This window comes from Mycteria americana, chromosome 6 (genome assembly GCF_035582795.1).
Source record: "Mycteria americana isolate JAX WOST 10 ecotype Jacksonville Zoo and Gardens chromosome 6, USCA_MyAme_1.0, whole genome shotgun sequence".
Lineage (NCBI taxonomy): Eukaryota > Metazoa > Chordata > Aves > Ciconiiformes > Ciconiidae > Mycteria > Mycteria americana.
The window spans coordinates 11,996,466-12,015,634 of NC_134370.1; the positions used below are offsets into that span (position 1 = coordinate 11,996,466).

General features: G+C 47.1%; 1 protein-coding gene across 2 annotated transcripts in view; it reads right to left on the minus strand.

The window, feature by feature from the left end:
- Nucleotides 1–14,263: 14,263 nt before the first annotated feature.
- The window catches only part of SHOC2 (SHOC2 leucine rich repeat scaffold protein), a 72,735-nt gene continuing 67,829 nt past the window's right edge, over nt 14,264–19,169 (minus strand). For both annotated transcript variants that reach the window (XM_075504553.1, XM_075504552.1), the window contains exon 9: nt 14,264–18,961. In XM_075504553.1, the coding sequence (XP_075360668.1) occupies nt 18,753–18,961 (209 nt within the window). In that variant the 3' untranslated portion in view covers nt 14,264–18,752. The remainder of the gene's footprint in view (nt 18,962–19,169) is intronic.

The following is a 19,169-nucleotide window of genomic DNA, read 5'->3' on the forward strand; positions in this document are numbered from 1 at the left end:
CCCACGCTCTCGCCCGGCCCGGCTCCCCGCCCAGCCCACGGCGGGAGCGGCTTCATCCCGCCCGGAGAGAGGAGCGGCCCCGCGGAGCGGAGCCCGGCCGGTCGCACGCGTGGGGAGGACGCGCACGGAGGAGCGGGGGCAGCGGGGCCAGAGGACACGGTGCCGGGCCGGGCGGGCGTGGGGAGCGGTGCGCCCGCCGTCCAGGCGCTGCGCTAGCCCGCGGGGCTCCGGGCACCCACCGCGGTGCGGCTGGGGGCTGCTCCCGCCGCCGCAGCCAGCCCGGGCCGCGCTGCGGTGGAAGCAGCCGCCCCGTCCCGCGTGTGCGTGGAGGCACCGACGGGCTCCGCCGCGGCGGTGCGGCTCGGCTCGGCTCGGCTCGGCTCGGGGTGCTGGCGGCGCGGCCGCGCTCGCTGGCAGCCCCGAGAGCAGCGCTCGGCCCGCGGCCCCTCCTGTCCCCCGCGGGGCGGCCGGGCGGGGCTGGGCTCCCGGCCCCGCGGGCAGGGGACCCCCGGGCAGGGCGCTGCCCGCTCCCCCTGCCGCCGTGGCGGGCGGCGGCGGCCCCGGGCAGCGCGGGGGGGCAGTGGCACCTGCTGGCCGCGGCGCCTCACTGCACCCGCCGGCCCGGGGCCAGCCCCGGCCTGCGCCCCACCGCAGGGCTGGGCAACCCCGCGGGGGTCCGGAGGAGCCCCGGCACCCCGGCCCGCAGGCGGGGAAACGCTCCTGCCGAGGGGCCCCGGGGGGGCGGGGGGGGCAGCCCCCACAAAGGGAAGGATGGGGCAGAGCGACCAGGTGTGGGGCCAGCTCCCCGGGCTGGCTCAGCCCCGGCTGCAGGGGCCCTCCTGCCTCGCAGCGCCCCCGAGGGCTCCCGCCCCACAGCACCGGACCCAGCAGACTTCCTCCTGGGTCCCCCTCGTTTTCTCCCCCGTGCTCCCCGCTGGCTTTCCCCAGCCCCACGGGCAGGAGGAAGGGAGGTGGGCAGCAGGCCCAGGCGAGCAGCTGCCCCCACACCCTGCCCTATGGGGCGCCCCGGCCCTGGGGAGCATCCGCAGGTGCTCCCCCAGGAGCACGGGGTCTGGCATCACCCACCTGCGCGGCTGCAACAGCAACGCGGGACCTTTTTAATAGCGAAAGAGCAATAGTGACGTACCTGGTAGCCTGCCCGGCCCCCGAAGCTGTCAGCTCTCAGCATGTACAGATTACTCACCCGCGCAGCGCACGGACTCCAGCCCTGATCCTCTCGCGCACGGTCTCTTCTCCCTCATTTTCAGATGGCTCTAATGATGCTCACTTGGTGCTCCAGATTCAGGCAGCTCTCAATTAATCGCCATGCTGAACGCTCGGGCCAATGAATGTATTTCCTCTGCGAGATGGAGGAAGCCCTGTCATCTTTGTCCCTGCACCACACATCATGTTATAAGCCAGGCCCAGAGCGATGACGCCCAGGAGAGAGGGAGCAGGAGTGGGAGAGACAGGGTTTGGGAGCCAGAGAGCACGGCCTCTGGGGCTGGCACGGCGCCGAGCGAGGGAAAACCAGGGGGAATCCCACTGTTGGAGCAAGGGAGCGCAGGACCCACTGTGCCGGTTTGCCTGGAAAAAGGGCAATCTGCAGGGAGTGACTTAAAGCCTGTAAATCGAACCCAAGATGACTGACATGCACCACAAAAGATCTCTGTCTGAGAGTAAATGCGATGTATAACCACACGCTTCACTGCAAGGGGCGAGTGGAGACGCAAAGGATGAAGGGACTCACCTAAGTCTATGGCAAGGCCAGCCGGGAGGTCGAGGAGATGCTGGACTTTGCAAGCAGCTCCTGCCTTCTGCTCGTTGCAGGGGACCTGTGTGCTCTGCAGGAGGACACGTAGCTCTGCCCAGCAGTCGGTCCTCCTCTCCCTTGGATGTGGGATCTGCAGGGGCTTGAGATCACCCCTGGCAGAGGCCTCCTTGGTCACTGCTTGGATGGAAGGACGCGGGGAGAGAGAGGGTGCAGGCCATGCCCTGCCTGACATGGATAACCCCTCTCTGACCGGTTTGACCTCAGCTGTAACAGCACACCTGCACTAAGGCCATCACGGGCTGTCCGAGATGCCGTGCTCCAGACCTGGGCTGGTGCCTTTCTGGAAACACCCTACATGCCCCCATACTCTCTGCAAAGCCAAGCTGTGTTCCCCAACACAGGCAGAGAGCGGATTTAAATAACAAAACATGACCAGCTGCCTTGATTTTCTGTCTCCTTTTGTGGCTGGACACCGTCACTCTGCCTGAAGCTAAACCCAGCCAACAATAACGCTCCTGAGCCACCGCGTCGCAGAAGCAGAGCTTTGATCAGGGCTCTTTGCTGGGACAAAGAGTGCAAGGGGGACATACGAGGCCAAAAGCCTGAAGAAAAGGGTTTGTTCCAGAAACCACTGGAAAGAGGGCTCTCTGCAAGCAGGGGACAGCTGGGATGGCATTGTATTCATCTCAGAGAGGGAAAAAACCTGCCTTATCAAAGGCACTTTCTTTGCACCGCCGCCATCGCTGTGCGTGTGACATCTCTGTGATTTTATTGACACCAGCAGCACTCAGCGCTGTCTGCAAAGTGACTCGGTAATGCCAAGTCTCCCCTTTATTTTCTCTGCAGGTCATCTCGTGGCTCTGCCCAATTCTTGAGATGAAAGGTGGTCGGAAACTGCTGGGGCTGGCAAGGAGCCTTAAGATCTCACACGACAACCTGTGGCACACCCTGACCTACAGGACAGCCATCTTTACAAGTCTATACCATGCTTGATGATAATTTGTAATATTCATAAAGCCTCAACTCCCAGAGTCCTGGGATTAGGCAAGAAACTTGAATTTGTAGCCCCTGGATGACTGTAGAGAAAAGCTTCAGGGGGAAAAAAACAGCTAGTAAATAAAATCTTTATATCAATCCCCTGGCGTTTGCATCCAATTTTTGAATCCGTGCTGCTGGCGGCATTGATACGAGTTATAAGGACTCGGCAGTTTGAACTCAGTCAACAAGTGCCTGACGAGACAGCCCAGAAAACAGCCTGTTCTCCGGCGGCATCGCGCTCCAAAGAGCCGCAGGAGCCTGCCCTTTCCCCAGGAAAGCAGCCGGTTTCTCAGCAGAGCCCCACGAAGAGCCAGGCTCGCCAGGCGAGGGGGGCAGCCTGGGTGCGCACTAATGAGCGAGGCTGAAGGCTATCGATCCTCCTCTGACAGCTCCCCCTCCACCAGCCGCCATCCCGGGTGGGCGGCGATGCCCTTTCCGAGGCACGGCGGCGAAGTTCACGTTCAGCACGTGTACCTCAAGCGCATCCCTCGCAAACAAGCTGACCTTTACGGCTGGTTTCAGGTCGTTAATTAGGCACGCTGCTTCCATGTTTATACATCTCTTCCACCCACCGGCTCCAGCATCGCTTCCAGCGGCGTGGGGGGAGCCGAGACCACCCTCCCCTACTGCCTCTTGCGGAGAGGGAGCTGAGAAATGTTCGTAGGGTCTCAGGGCTGCTCACAGCACAGAGCAAATCACATACGGGGAGATAATCTCTGGAAAGAATCGCTATGGTAATAAGGCTGCAAAATGCATGTTTTGAAAAGCAGCCCCAGGAATTGTTTATTTCCAGAAAGGCAGTGAGATTCTGGCAGGGAAAAAAGTAACAAGAGCTGCTGAAGGACCGAGACTTGCTTTTTGGACAGTCTGGTTCAGGGTTACAGAAGCTGGACAAACCTAAGGCTAGCTCAAGGCATCGCAGCACAGACTCCTGGGGGGACCACACGAAAGGGCAACCGCTAGAACAAGGTGCCGAAATTATTCCTTGGCAGAAGCTTTCAAGAGCAGCTCCGTGCCGACTGGACACAAGCCATCAAAGAGAGGAGCCTTGGGGTGGGAGCCATGGGTGCTCTGCGACCAGAGGTAAACAGCAGGCACAGTTTGCTTTGTGTTAGGAGAGCTGGGGGTTGCTCATTTGCGCTGATCTCAGTATTTGCATATCCATGGCAGGAAGCCCTTGTAGCTGTGGATTTTGATCATGCTACCAGGTGTATTTGAATAAATCGAAGCAAGGCGTCTTTCAGGAAGATTTGCTTTAGTAATGGGGTTCCGTTGGGGGTAACGCACTGAAATCCCACGGCTCGTGACACCCCGTGGCCTAGCGACTGAATAGCCCTTCACGGCAGCTTTGAGTTGGCCAGTTTTCCTCCAGGCCTAGGACAAGCTATGCGGTGATGCCCCCAAGTCACACAAAAAAATGCTTTTCCCCTTTACTGTGTTAAACCCAGGAGGAAAAACACCATAGGAACTATCACAGGAAGGGGCACAGACCTTCTGCAGGCAAACCTGGCATTGCTGGGCGTATGATGGTACCACTGCAAAGTAATGCAAAAGCAAGCACACCGTCCATTTCCAGGGAGGTGTTTCAAATGCTGTGATTCATATTTTCCTTTTATTTTAAAAATTAATATTTTTTTAAATCATCAGAAGCGTGGCTGGTCTGGCGACCCTTCCAGCTGCTTTGGGACCCCAGGCACTCTTCCTCCTGCACACACATCCAACCCACAGCCCTTCCTTTCCCCATCTGCCGCTGCGTGTGCAGGTTTGTGTTTTGCTCTTTTCATAGATCTCACAGCAACGGCTTCTGCAGAGCCATGTTTTTCAACAGAGTTTGTCGGGACTCAGCTGCTGGATGTACTTTTCCGAGTTATCTGAATAAACCAGTAGGAAACGGATAGCTGCGACAGCGGTCTGCGCTAGCACCTAATCCCCTTGCGAGCAGGGATGCTGCCGCAGTATCAGATGTTCAGAGGGGAAGGAAAGGAGGCACGCTGAATATTACCTACGATGGCAGCTCTTCGCTACCCCCCATCTGCAGAGAGCTGGCTCAAACCAGCACAAGATGGATCCTATGTGACCACCTGCTCCTCCGGTGTTTTTTTTGCAAACAGCTTGAAAGCTCTGCTTGCGTCTCCTCATTAGCTGGCATTCGGGTTGCCTGCCCTGTTCAGCAGGATTTTAACTACCAGGTTTGATTGCACAGCCCTAAACTAACAGCCAAGAGAAACATTTCCGCACTACAGATTATAGCGTAGCAGAGCCGGGGGTGAGGCTGAGACATGGGGACTGCACTCACGCGAGCCTCTGGTTTATTTATTCATTATTTTCCCTTTTGCTTCTGCCTGGTGTCACGGTGGCCTCTGCGACATTAAAGGCTCATTTCAGCTCTGCAGGAGGAATGATGCACATCAAGAAACCTCCCCGGCTGTCTGCGTGTCACTGGCCTTGTGCCTCTCAGGTATTTCATGCCTAGGGGAGAAGGGAAGCTTTCTCTCTGTAGCATCCACAAGTACATACACGCATGTGTTCCTATGTGCCAAGCACAAGCAAGTGTGTTTTTATGCAGTCCAATTTTCTTTATCCAGTTCCCTAGCTAGGAATCCTCCCTCCTCGCTGCATCCTGCAACATGGCCAGAACCAAACACCTGTGTGCCCACCCCTCAGCGCAGCGGAGCAGCTCCGTCTTGCTCCCTAGGCTTCCCGTCCTGCTGGCTCGCAAGATGGATCCCCCTGAAATTAGCCAATAAGGGCAGAAACATAACAAAAAACAAACCCAACAGCGCACGGACCATCCCTAATATATTACAGGGACCTTCTGTATCGCTCACCGTCAGTCCCTCACTCAGGGGACTGACTCACTGCCTCCCATCAAACCCTTCACCAGACTACGATGGGCTTTTCCATACATATGGGACCATATAGCGGAAACGCAGCAAAAACACAGCCAAGTCCTTCCAGCCCTGGCCAGAGCAAGGTTAGGCGATATCCCCCACCTCCCGGAGGGTGCTCCCACACAGCCCTGCTCCAGTGGGTGCTCCCTGACTCACTCCAGCGCAAAGGCAGCCAGCTCCCCCCTGCAGCGATGCCCCAGCCAGCAATAACCGAGCCAGGAGCGTTGCCGTGCTCCCAGTGCCGGCGCGGGCCGGGCACCGCCGTCGGCCACTCCAGCCAGCCACAAAGGGAAGGGCTGTCCAAGCCTGCACCGCGAGTAGAGGCAGTACGGAAGCGGCCAGAAGGGACTTTCTAACCAGCTTTTCAGAGGAAGAGCAGGTAGTCCTGGGCATGTGGAGAGGGGCCCAGGCCAGCGTTCAGAGGCGCTGCTACCTTTCCGTGTAACCTTCCCTAAGTGAAACGAACCAAGTTTCTGCAGCTCAACAAGTTACCTCTCATCAGCAGAGCCAGCCCGTGTTTAAGGCAACATTGAGGCTGCCTCACTTTGAAGCATTTAATTTCCCAACCGGGAGAGGTTAACATTCAATTACTCAGCTGAGAAGTAACTCGTTCATTCAAGTTTCACTCCCTAGGGCCCGAGCGCGCGTCTCTGCCCTTTCCCTCCCCGTTCCGCACCATCTCCGGCTGAGACCGACACAGCGACGCTACCTCAGGGCCAGGGGCTGCAGTCAGCAATATTCATTCAATCCCTCTTGCGAAGGCAGAAGCGCCCCAGGTGAGCTGTAACTCTCCGGTTTGTTGCACATCCCCAGCAAGCTCCTTTGGCGCGGCCAGAGCAAAGCTTCCAGCAAAGCAAATAGCTCTGAAAAGAGAGGGTGCAACAGAGAGCAGCCAAGCAGGGATTGAAGGTTGCAGTTCCCACTTGGCAAGGTGTGGGTCTCACAGCAGGTTCAGATCATCGTGGGAAAGGGGGATTGCATCACACACCCCCTTCGAAAACCAGACCACAACAAGCTGCTACAGCAGGAGACAGCTTTCCATGCACACTTGCATCAGGCAGGTTTGCTGTCTGTGTTTAACCCAGTTTATGCGTCTAAATGAATCTAGGGCGGCAGCACTGGAGTTAAAAAGATCAAAGAGCCGGGGTGGCAGCAGCAGTTCTCGAAGGCTGAGCCTTATAAAAAGTCCAGTGGGTAATTGCCTGAAATTGCCACGTTCCCAGAAAGCAGAGCGCGTCAGCACGGTTTCACAGGGAGGCAGGCCGCCGGGGAACACAGCAAGACTTTCCGTGTTTTCCCTTATTACTTATTTCACCATCTAGTGGCAAAAGCAAATAACGCTGAGAAGCCATCCAGGAGCTGCAGCCAGCTCTGGAAGGAGACCTCTCTTTGCACCAGCTTCTCCCAGTTACCCCCAGAGCTGCCTGGGCTGGGGACGCAGAGGAGGACACGGGGGAGCATCCAGCACCCTGCAAGTCCCCCAGTCCTAAATCATGGCCCTGTATAAAGACTGCTCTGCGCAGGCTGACTCCCATCCCAGGACCCTCTGCCCACCCCCCTGCCCTGTCCCCCACCCCAGCTGTAACCCACAGGCTGCTGTAGCTTCTCCCTCCAGGCACCGTAATCACCTCCCGCCCTCCTGCCTCTGCCCAAAGCCTCCTGGCTCCCCCCGGGGAAGCACCAGCTCCAGAAGGGGGACAGTGAGCAAAGACAGCTGCAGAAGAGCAGCACAGGGCAGGGCAAACTCGGGTCTCCCAGTGATCAAACCCAGCTCAGCTAAAGGCACAGGCTGAGCTAAGCCCCCAGGAAAAGACGTCAGGGTGAGCAGAGTCCTTCTGACTCGAGGCTTTGCCTTCCCCACCTCAGCTGAACCATTTGCCAGGGCCGCAGCGGGTGGAGGAGTAAGGGTGTTGGAAAGGGACACAAATACCTTCAAGGAAAATTCTTTACTGTGGACTCAGCCTGGTGTTAGGAGCACCTGCGGTGCTGGGGAGAGCTTGACCTCACCAGCTCTCTAGAGGTGCTTTCTGCCCGTGCTACCCCTTTGCCATCGGGCCACGCGGAAGGGGACATGTCCCCTTCCACACCCTGGCCCCGATCTGCCCACTTGGACGTGGCAGAAAGGTTTGCCCGTGGATCTGCTCCGTGGGAGGGAAGGAGCGGGGACCTGGCTCTGCGGTGGGACTGCCCGGAGAGGAGAGCTCGCACAGCGCACGCAGCCCTCGCAGCAGGGCCAGGGGCTGCCCCGCGTTTGAACTCCGTCTGGCAGATGGTCCAACACCTTCCCAGCCTGCGTGATGATAGCCAGGCGAGCGGAAAGCCGACAGAAACGTTTGTCATCTGCTGGGCACAGGAGGGAGGGTTCTTCTCTCCAGAGCCAGGGTTTCCATCCTCACAGTGGTTTGCAGATCCTGCATGCAATTTGTCGCAGAGGGAAATCCATCATCGTTACTGCGTTCATTCCCTCGTTGCCTACAATACAATTATCCCTATGCAGATTGCAAGGTACAACGTTTTTTTCCTGAGAGGCTCAAATTAAGTTTAAACACCAGCTTTTGATTTATTTGCTTATTCAGCAGTTGCTTTTGCTATTCAGTTGCTTTTCAGCAATACAAAATAGTTCTCTCCCCAGGAAACATTTATCCTATCTGGGAATACTATACCAAGGGTGGTAATGTGTAATCAGGACAAAGCACTTGGAGAAGGCAGGCTGATATACTAGTTGCTGAGAGAAGACACATAATACACATCTCCACTTGTGCTTTTTCAATTCCAATTTTCCTTTTCCCTGGAAACATCCTAGGTAGCAAGGGAAATTCCTGCCATACAAAATTAAAGAGCAAAATAATCCATGTCTTCCCTGAAGTGTCACAGAAAACTAAGCACGTACAAAAAAGCATTAATCTCTGCTGCTGCAAACAAAATCTTCCCTTTTTTTGCTGAGAAGTCATTTTCAACCCTGCGCAGAGCAACGCCAGCAAATTGTTCTGCCACAGTTTTGTCTTTGCACTCAGATGAGGGATACTGCAGGTCAGCGCTCTCATCGGCACGGGATGCCATCCCCATCCTCACAAGGCTTGATGTCTTTAACACCCTCTACCATTCTGAGCACAACTGATGGGAGCTACGGCTGGGGGGAGGGAAAGGAGAAATCTCTACTATTCCACATACAATTCTGCTATTCAGCCTGTCAGCGCCAGTTAAATGCAAAGGCAGAAGGATTGAAAGGGAAAGCAAACTTTGTGAGAAACGCTGGAGCTCCCCTGCAGATGGGGAGCGTTGAACCCGCCCTGAACTCTTCTTTCCACTTGCTGAGGCCAAGCCATTTGCTGGGTCACGACTGCAAAGCAGTGGAAATTGCGTACAGCATCCAAGCATTACTGGAGGCGTAGTCCCAGTGCAGTCAGACACACTGGGAGGAAAGCAGCACAACTGAAATCTCAACACTTAACAGCACCCTTTCAGTTCAGCTAGGCCAAAAATATCCCCCAAATCCTCAGAAAGGCAGCGCATTGCAGATCTCAGCTGGCTTTGATCGACAGCCCCTTGAAACTGTTTTGTTGAGGAGACCTTCCTCGCTGCCCAGCAGGCAAGGTCTATGGGATCAACCACCCACCCACCCGGCCAGGAACCAGGCTCAGGTGCTACCAAGGAGGGTTCCCAGTGTCTCTGAGCAGCGGGACACCTCACCAGGCCAGCAAAGTCCTCCGGAGTCGAAGTCACTGAAGATCACCTTTGATTCCTCACTACAATCCAATCTCAATTTTCCTTAAGCAGAGCTAGAGGCAACAGTGGTAAAAAGTAATTGCGGCAACTTTAACAAGTATCTGAAGAAAATCTGAATTTTTTAACATTTCTGGGGAATTAAATGTCTGTATGAAATTATAATGTCATTTTCTTATTAATATTTCACTAACAATTTAATTTGAGAGCATGTGGGTTTTCCTAAAGCAAAAGCCATGAGTATTATTAAGCATTACACATACTTCAGAACTCTTTACGGACTGCCAAGCGCTCCGTGTCACTTCAAAAAACTAAGAGGTTCATCCTTATTCCTAAATTGTTTGGAGCAAAGATTGGCCACAGAATTGTCATTTAATCAAAATTCATTCCTATCCAATTCTTGACACGTATCCCAAGCCAAATCATTTATCTGGTAAGTACTCAGACATCAAAACCCTTCACGGGGACTCTGAGACACCATGTAAAAACCTGGCTGGGCTCTATAAACCAACTGTCCACGGAGCCAACAGAGAAGCTGCAGAGCAACACACAGCTGTGCCATGTGCAGCAGATCCATCTTTTATTTTTCCCTCTCCCAGCCATGTGTTCCTAAATCCTGTTTTTCTCCTGGTGTCTCCATTCTGCAATAGAACTAGACAAAAGGGGCTTGCAACCCATACGAAGCCAGTTCAGAAGAGGAACTGGATGCACCAGCAGGTGTATGGATTGGAAGCCACTGGTCCCACATCATCTTTTTGCTCTTCCTGCCCTTCTCCACTTACTTCAGCTCAGCACAGTGCGGGAGGCACCGGGGTGAGATAAATTGCTGTTTGCAAAAAGAGGGAAATCTGAAGTAGGAGAGATGGAAGATGAGAGCGCAAGTGGAGAGGATGAGATCAGACATGACACTGCAAGAACTCACAGCAAAAAAAACCAGGCACTGATGGAAAAGCCCCTCCTTCTCATGGAGGATTCTGCGACTTCCAAATACGGTTCTGTTTTAATGCGACAACCACCACCCCCAAATTTCAAAAGCTTCTTCAGAAGAAGCGGTGGCCTGGCTCCAGGACCATCCATCTGGTGGAGCCACAGACCCAAGAATCTTGGCTGCGCTCTCCTGCCTGGCAGGCTGTCCCGGAGCTGCAGCTGGCTGTGGGCTATCCACAGCACCAACCAGGAGACGCTGGCCACAGGGAACCCGCTTACCACTTTGCTCAACTTGCTTCTAGGGAGTTTCCTCCAGTGCCTTTCACCCCTTCCAGGCAAACCTCTGACTCCCCGGCGCTGCTGGGAATCTCTCCTGGTCCCCCACACCAGAACCATACGGTGCCATCTGATGCAACTCCTTGGGAGGCTGGAAATGCCCAGCAGGCCTAAAAAGAAGTACTGTACTTGGAGAAGATTAAAAAGCCTGAAATCAGAGCTGCCTCACTGACCAGCAGCTCCTTACCTAACTGAATTTCTTGCCCTCTGCTATGCTGGCAAGGATAGAAGATTCCAACTTCTCAGTTATAACTTCCTGCTCAGTTAACATACTTGGCAAGGACCAAAAAAAGCTGAAGGGCATCCAAAAAACTTGGGTCATAGAGAGAGAAGTTTTACTGCACTGTCCTTAACATGGCTGTTTTCAAACAACGGTTTAAGATTTTCATGGAAAAATGTATTTCCATTAGAACTGTCCACATGAAGTTTGGAAATCACTTCAGGCAGCACAGCAGTAATAATGCAGGACAAAAAGCAAACCAGCTACTACTAGGTCAAGCAAAGCAAGTACCCAACTACAGCAAATTAAGGATTCATTATGAGTTTTAACAAAGAAATACTTTACCAATAGAAAGGAAAAAGAGGATGTTGTGGAAAGAGCTTTTAAAAGGGAACACTTGTGTGCAATTTTGCAGATAGCATCTTACTCAGAGGCAGTGGGGTAGATTGATCTCTAAAGACTCTTAAAAGGTTTTGCAGTGGAAAAAAATAGTTACAAGGCATACAGTCAGATCATTAACTGTGCAGCCCAGGCTGCCAGCTGCTCACTCAAATACTCCAGATGGCTCCTCCTCTAAAACATCATCATTTGATCTTGGTAATCAAATTATCTCTCAGTCATACAATCCTAAGTGAGGCAAGGCTTGTACGAAGAGATTATGTATTTTACATGACTGAGATGGCTTGCGAAAACGAAACAAATGAGCTTTCAAGGCATTCAGCCTCTTCTAATTGTATCAAAGCTAACCATCTCCAGCCCTTTAACACCTTTTTTCTGCCGTTGCCACCACATACAGTTCAAAGCATCAGCTATAATGCTGCCCGGAGTCCAGATTTTATACAGTGTTTGCACACTGAACACTTCAACGTACAGAAGGTATCTAAATCCACAACTTCCCACCGGTGGAAAGTAGGACCTGTCACTGGACAGCAGCCTTGGGAGACTCAGTATCCTGAAGCACTTAGGCTGGATTAATTACACAAATTTACAATCAGTTTGTCTCGCCGGAGTCACGCAAGACACCTCCTGCACATTTTTGAGGCCTTTAATACAGTCTTTAGGACATAGGGTGCCAGAAAGAGACATTTTCTTCACTTTTCACTCAATCAGAGCCAAAATGCATTGTTCTGAAGGCCAGGCTCATCTGTGGATGCTCACTTCAATCATTTGAAGAGAAAGTGGTCATGACCAGCAAGATCCCCCCAGTCCCAGTGGCTGCCGAGCACTGGCTGGCTGACACCGATTATCAGCAGGATGCTACTGGGGCCAGGGGAAATGGCTTTTTCTTTTCTTTTCTTTTTTTAAAAAACTAAGGGGATTTCTTACATAGCTTTCTGCAAAGGCTTCAAGGAGGAAAATGAAACTCAACCAGTGCACTGTTGGTCTCCAAGTTCTCTTCCAAAGAAACAACACCACTAGAAATCTCCCAGTATTTTCAGAAAATGTTGAGCTTTGACAGTTTAAAAAGGCCAGCTGAAATATTCAAAAGTCGCACCTTCCAAAACTATGATGCACCCTTACTAGCATCAACAGAGTATTTTAAATCCTGGCATTATTTAAATTAGCATACTTATGTAAAATTTAATACTAATTTTGTGTCTCATATCTAGTTGCAAGAGATGATGAAAGTCAGTGTTACAGCTAATCAGAGGAAACAATTCATTACTGCAGTGGGTGGCTTGCATCTGAAGTCTAAACCCCAATCTGATCATTACCTAGAGGGATTATTCCCCACTGGAGTTTAAACTAAACTTTATCGCCCACTCAACTTTAATTTTCATAACAGAGCTGTACTTTCATTTCACAAAGTAGTACACAAAAAACAAAATAGCTTGCTAAAGGCCATGAATTAGGAAAAAGAATCAGAGCTGGGACTAGAAAACTATGGAGAAAGGCAACAAGACTTATCACAGAATGGAAGAGGTTTTGTTTGAAGAGAAGCTAAAACACTAGAACTCTATGACTTGGAGAAAAAATGTTGCCATTTATGAAAAAAACCCTCAAGAGTAGTAAAAAGCGGATGAACAGGAAAAAGACTGTTCATAAATTTCTCAGAATATAAGAACTAGGAGTCGCCAAATGAAATAAGTTGGTGTGGTTCAAAACAAACAAAAGGAAGTACTTTTTCACCCAGCACATAATTATATTGTAGAATTATTAGGCACAGGATGTTGCAGAGGCCAGAAATACAAATAGATTTAGAATTAAAAAAAAAAAAGAAGAAGAAGAAGAAAGCACTTTCTTCTGTGAATTTGCCTAATCTATCAAGGGTTACTAAATGCAGTGATACAGATGCCGCTTCCCTTTTTGCAAGCCCTTCAGACTCTGGTTGGTGAGGTCTGGAGCAGCACGCCGGAGGAACTGCATGTCCCTGTTATGTTCCGTACACATCTGCCACTCAGCCCTGTCGGACAGGGGAGGGATGGTACGTGGTCGAACATCACTCTCGTGATGAGGCTGGCCAACTCCTTAGCTTGTGTTCAGATTGCTGGATCACTTCTAGTAACAGGGATCGACTCAACTCACAGACAGACCTTTAGGCAGTTTGATCAGACCCTCTACTGATTTTAATCAGCAGAGATCTGATGTAAGGACACAGGCACTCAGATTATTGCAGGAGTGACTCCTGCACACTATGAGAACCCGTTCCAGTTTTTAGAGCAAGTACACCAGTGCCCTCCTCGTCATCATTGTATCCGAACGGCTGAGGCCTTTCTATTCTGATTTCAAAGGGTAATAGCATTTTTTTGTTTGTAGGACGATGTAAGCATGACCTTCTTGAAACAGTGTCTATCATAATGAGCTTTACAGACTTAAGACACATCAGTTTAGAGCTATGGCACGTCAGCTTGGCAATATTGTCTTTTATTAAACCAGAAGTTTAAATGCAGGTGTCTGTCTTATAGGCACCAGAATTCTATACCTACTTTAACTTTTGTTGTTGTTGAAATGCATTTTGCACTAAAATCCAAGATTTATTTTCCCTTTCAGAGAAAAAGGGTGGGTTGTTTTTTTTTTTACTGTATGCCCTGTAACAAAATGAAAGTAGAAGATTTTACCAACATTTGCTTTATACAAGGTGTCCAATCTACATGATTTGAGTAAACAGTTACTGTCATGCAACTTCTGAATCTTCCTGTAATCGCTATAAATTAAAAACTGTATTTTACTGGGGGGGAGGGAATCTTTAAAAGAGTGATGAGTATATACTGAGAAAGCAGTTCTTGATAATTTGGGGCACTGCAAAAGTATGACTTACATCCAAGTTAATATTAGACTAGAAATACTAGAAAACTTTCAAAAGACTCAGTGGCAGCTTATTTACAAATATACTATTTATAATGAATGCATTGATACAGAATGACTCTTATAAAAAAGCAAGGCAATCTTTTATATAGACATAACAATCAACATTACAATAATTCAGATTAAAAGTACATTTTTGTAGACTGTTTACACTCTTGTTTAGCTTTTAACCACAAATTAGTGTGGTCTGGTATTTTTCCACAGCAAAAGTCCTGTGCCGTCCTGGTTAAGACCTAAACATCAGAATAATAAACATAATTTTCTGATCTTTGCTAATGTAAAAAAACAAAAACCATTTGTAGACACTATCGTTTGTTTGTAATTGTCCTTATTGTGTCTTGAAGTCTGTGTTGTGCAAATTACTGCCAACTGCACATTTCTAATTTCTAATTAGAAGCTATTCTGGCATGCCGATTTGATACAACCGAGGTGTGATACTGATTACATGAAAATTGTTAGTTGCATCCATATATGAAGACTTCTCTGATATGGGTTTGTACTGATTCAGAAATTTAACTTATTTTGGGGTTAAAAAAACCACCACAAAAAAATCTCAAAGTTTTCTAATTGTTAAATAAAAGGTATTTAAAGATACTTTTCAAACTCCCAGGATTAAAGATGATACTTGAATTCCAGGTGACACAATGGGCTTAAGTGCTAACCAGCTAGACAGTTTGAGTACTAATTTACTAAATCATGTACATGAGCAAACACGACCTTCAAGAAGGGTCTGAACATGCACTCACACATTAGCAAAAGATGGACAAAACTGCAGAGAAAACCTTAAATCCAAGAGAGGCACTGAAGCAAATATTCTACAACCCAAATCTCTTTCTAAAAAGGGTGTATGAATTTCAAAGTTTCCAATAGCATCTGGCAAATGGAAAAGTGCCAGTTACACAACTGTGTGACCCAACTTCACATGCAGCATTTCCGCTGCATTTATACTAGGCAACTTTGGTGACAAACCTAAATATGGGACAGCCAGAGACAGAACTTTAATGGGTTTATACTAAAAGAAAACATTTTTGCAAAGAATTACTGAACAACTTCCTATTTAGTAAAATTAAATGCAATGTGACCAACATGAGTCGCAACAGCAATTATTCCTTCTTTTCATTATTTAACAAATCCCTAATCTGCTTTACACCTTACCAGACTTCCATTAATACTGTTTAGTCTATAGTACAGTAATTTAGCTTGTTAAATCAAGGCATGATTCAGGATAGTGTCTTTATAGGGCATGTGTATATGTACATATTCTTATGTACATAGGCAGAGATACATACAAAATTGATATTTTGTCTATGGGCAGCAATCAAGGTCATGATTTTCACCCAAAGTAAAGATTGTCACACTTTTGAATAACCCTTGTAAATTATTTCCCCCAGTATGGCAAGGGGGATAAAGATTTAATACAAGTATCTGGGAATCACCTGTTTCTCCACCCTGTTTTCAAAGATGCTGTAAAGAATTAATTTCTCCACCTTGTCTATGCTTTCATACATATACAGATACACATATACATATATGTATGTATACATACATTTGTCAGGATGAAGTTCTTTCCATTCATACTTTAATTGAGTAGGCCAAACAAAATTCTTAAACATGTATAAGCCAGCACGTGCGTCCAACTGAATGTCATCAGGCATTAAATACAATTTAGAAACTGCACCAGTTAACAATCCAGCATCCTGGGAAATGCAAAAGTCTGTTATGTCAGGATGTAAGACTGTTTTGAATGATCAAAACAGCTGGATTTATATGGATCTGTGCATAGATTTGGATATAAATCCATGTATGTACTTATGTGGATTTATATGCATCTATTCCAAATCCATGCCACATATTTAATACTTAAACTTTTGGATAATTTTAAAGAACTTTTCAAATTCTTCTGAGTTGATTTCTGCTGTACCAGACCTTCTCTCACACTGCTTTTATTCAAATCTCTTGAGACACTGAAAAAATAAGTGTGCACCTCAGAATGTATAAAATTAAACTCCTAAAAAAGGGCTCAGGATTATCTGTCATTGCAACAACCATACTAGTACAAAGATAGTTTGAAAAAATATCCTGGTTTTAATATAGTAATGAATTAAAACATAGCTTTATTTATTCCTATAAGCGTAATGAAAAGAATAGTTTGTTTTTAAGCAAGTGTAATGAGTACTATTTTGGTAGCCAACTTCTCCACAAGAATTTATGTGAGAGGGGGTCAGCTCCAATCATACAGTCATTAACCATGTACCTTGACAAGGTGAATAATCAACATATTTACAAACTAAACAAATTCAATCCCATCAACTCTTATAAAAATGGGATTGAGGAGCAGACAGGGAATGAGACCAAGATGCTTGAAAACACAAGAGGTCGCCACTTTTGTTTTAAGGAACCATATTAATCAAACCAGTTTCTCCTAGTGACCTGAGGGCACAAATAAGGATTTAGCAGTATATTCAGAAGTTAGATTACAGTCTTGATACTAAGCATTTCAGCATCTTCATATTTTAACACCTTAATGCTGATAAAGATTAACTTCAGGCAGAACTGTAAGGAACTAGCCTTTTATAAACTAAAGTCTAAACTGAAAAGCTACAGTAGATGTAAAAAAAAAAAAACCCAAACAAAAACAAACAAAAAAAACCAAACAAAAACCAACCAAACCAACCAAAAAAACACAGGGGGGACACAGAGAGACAGTGTGTGAGAAAGAACAGAACATTACTTAGTAAAATCCAGTGACATCTACAATAGTTTTACAGCATGTTTAAGCCCTCTAAGGTTTTATATCTCCACCTGCCTTCCATTTAAACTTACTCCTTGTTAATGAAAAGACGTACGACAAAACAGAATGCAAATAGATCAAGGCAATACGTCTAAGTAAGCATGCCTGAAAGCCAGAAATAACATTCTCCAAACTTCTGCATGTGAAATAGATTTCCCATGGCATCAGTTGATTTGATGTTGTTCAAAAGGTACAGTCCTCTAAGCCACACTACCCCAGCAGCAAGTCCAATGATTATAAACTGGACAGTTCTTGAGTAACCGTGGAATGTAACCGCCTCCAGTTCCTACCCTCCTGAAAAAGGACAACCAGCCCTACAAGTGCAGCAGTACTGTAAATCTCCCTGAAGCATCTTCTGCCTTTTAAACAACCAAGAAAGTCATGATAAAACTGAATGTCCACTACTTACAGTGTTTCTCTTGAGCTACCAACATCTATGCACAAATGAAAAAGGTGCCTCTTTTTTAATAGATCGGTTTAATACTGAAACAGATAGGATGAAGTTAAAAAAGAATAATCAAGATACTGAACTGAATATTTTGAAGCAAGTGCCCCAGCTGTGGGGAAAAGTGCATTTAGTTCAGCAGCAAAACAGCACAGTGTGAAGATATTGTGCTTGGACACAGAAGTTCCATAATGGAAGGAGGTACAAGGCAAGTCAAGATATAAAACCATAGTACATTGTTAACCAACCTTAAAACTTACATATATTGCAGTGTTTAAAAGTAAGACACATTCATTTATTGTACAAGGACTATAAGGAATCCTTAAAATTGCCTGTTGTAGTTTATGACTCAACATAGTAATAAAAATGTACATATATATTATTTCCTTCCCACTTAACTGTACTGTTATACCTCATGGACTTGTTACTTCACAAAATGAAAACCGCTCTTCACTGAGTATACGTAACGTTTTTACCAATCTGAAAAGTTTTACTTGTGCTAGAAAAGACCAACCGCAAAAGGCTCAGTTCAGATATGTTATGCCTGCAACTGATAACTCAGGGAAGCAAGACTTAAAGGAATTCAAGCTTTTTTTTTCTTTTCTTTTTCTTTTGTTTTGACTGCATCCTTTTCACCTGCCAGTTGTTCTGATGAGTATATGTTTTTAGTATACAAACCGGTTGATAAAAATCCATCAGCAGAGGCATATAAATTCTAGATATGATTGATTAAAACAGAGCAAATCAGAATAAAACAAAATCCAGTGATTTACTCTGACTGTAAACAATATAAAAACACCATTTGCTTCAAATCTCAAAATAAGTTAAAAGAAAATCCCAACCTCAGGACACATGACCCTTTCAGGTTTTGACACAAAAAAAAAAAAGGGAGGAAAACAGAAAAGTTCATTATATAAAGGTTATACATTTCTCTTAACTGAAAGTAAATCTAAGCAAAACTATTTTTGTCCCTTAAATTTAAACTTTTAGTTCATTGGCAATTGATTTAAATGAACTGGCATTTCCAGATTATTCAGACAACTTCCATCAAATTCAGCAAAGAAAACTTAGACAAGCATTTTTACAGAATAAAAAAAAAAAATCTAAATGGCTATGATTCCTCTATTAGCAGAAACACATAATGCAGTCTTAAATTTGCCTTTTTATATTATTTATATATTTATATATATATATATAATATAATATAAACCACATATATTATATTATATATACATATACAGACAATTACAACATTAATGCAGTTTGTATTTTGTACAGTGTATTGGACAATCCGATTAGCATCAGACCATGGCACGATATGGTCCCTGCATTTTTAGGAACTGAATGATGAAAGAGGGTCCTCCTGCAACAATCTGAGGTGGAAGGTGGCTGAGCGGGCAGTTCTCAATACTCATTATTGACAGTTTGCTGCAAAGAGCCAGCTCAAAGGGAAGGCTGTGCAGATTGGGGTTGTCATTCAAATACAGTTCTTCCAGATTCTCCAGTGTACCTGGTTAAAATAAAACAATACAAAGTAGTATTTTTTTGATTCATGCAGTTTATAATTTTTAGGCAGAAGCACTAAGTCCACTTGAAGATTCTTTACTATGTAGAATCTAGAGTCAGTGACTCATCTAAACTCCTATTTTCAAGCACCAGAACCTAAGCAAGAACCAATTTGCTTTAGTTTCCCTGTAAAAATATCCATTATTACATCT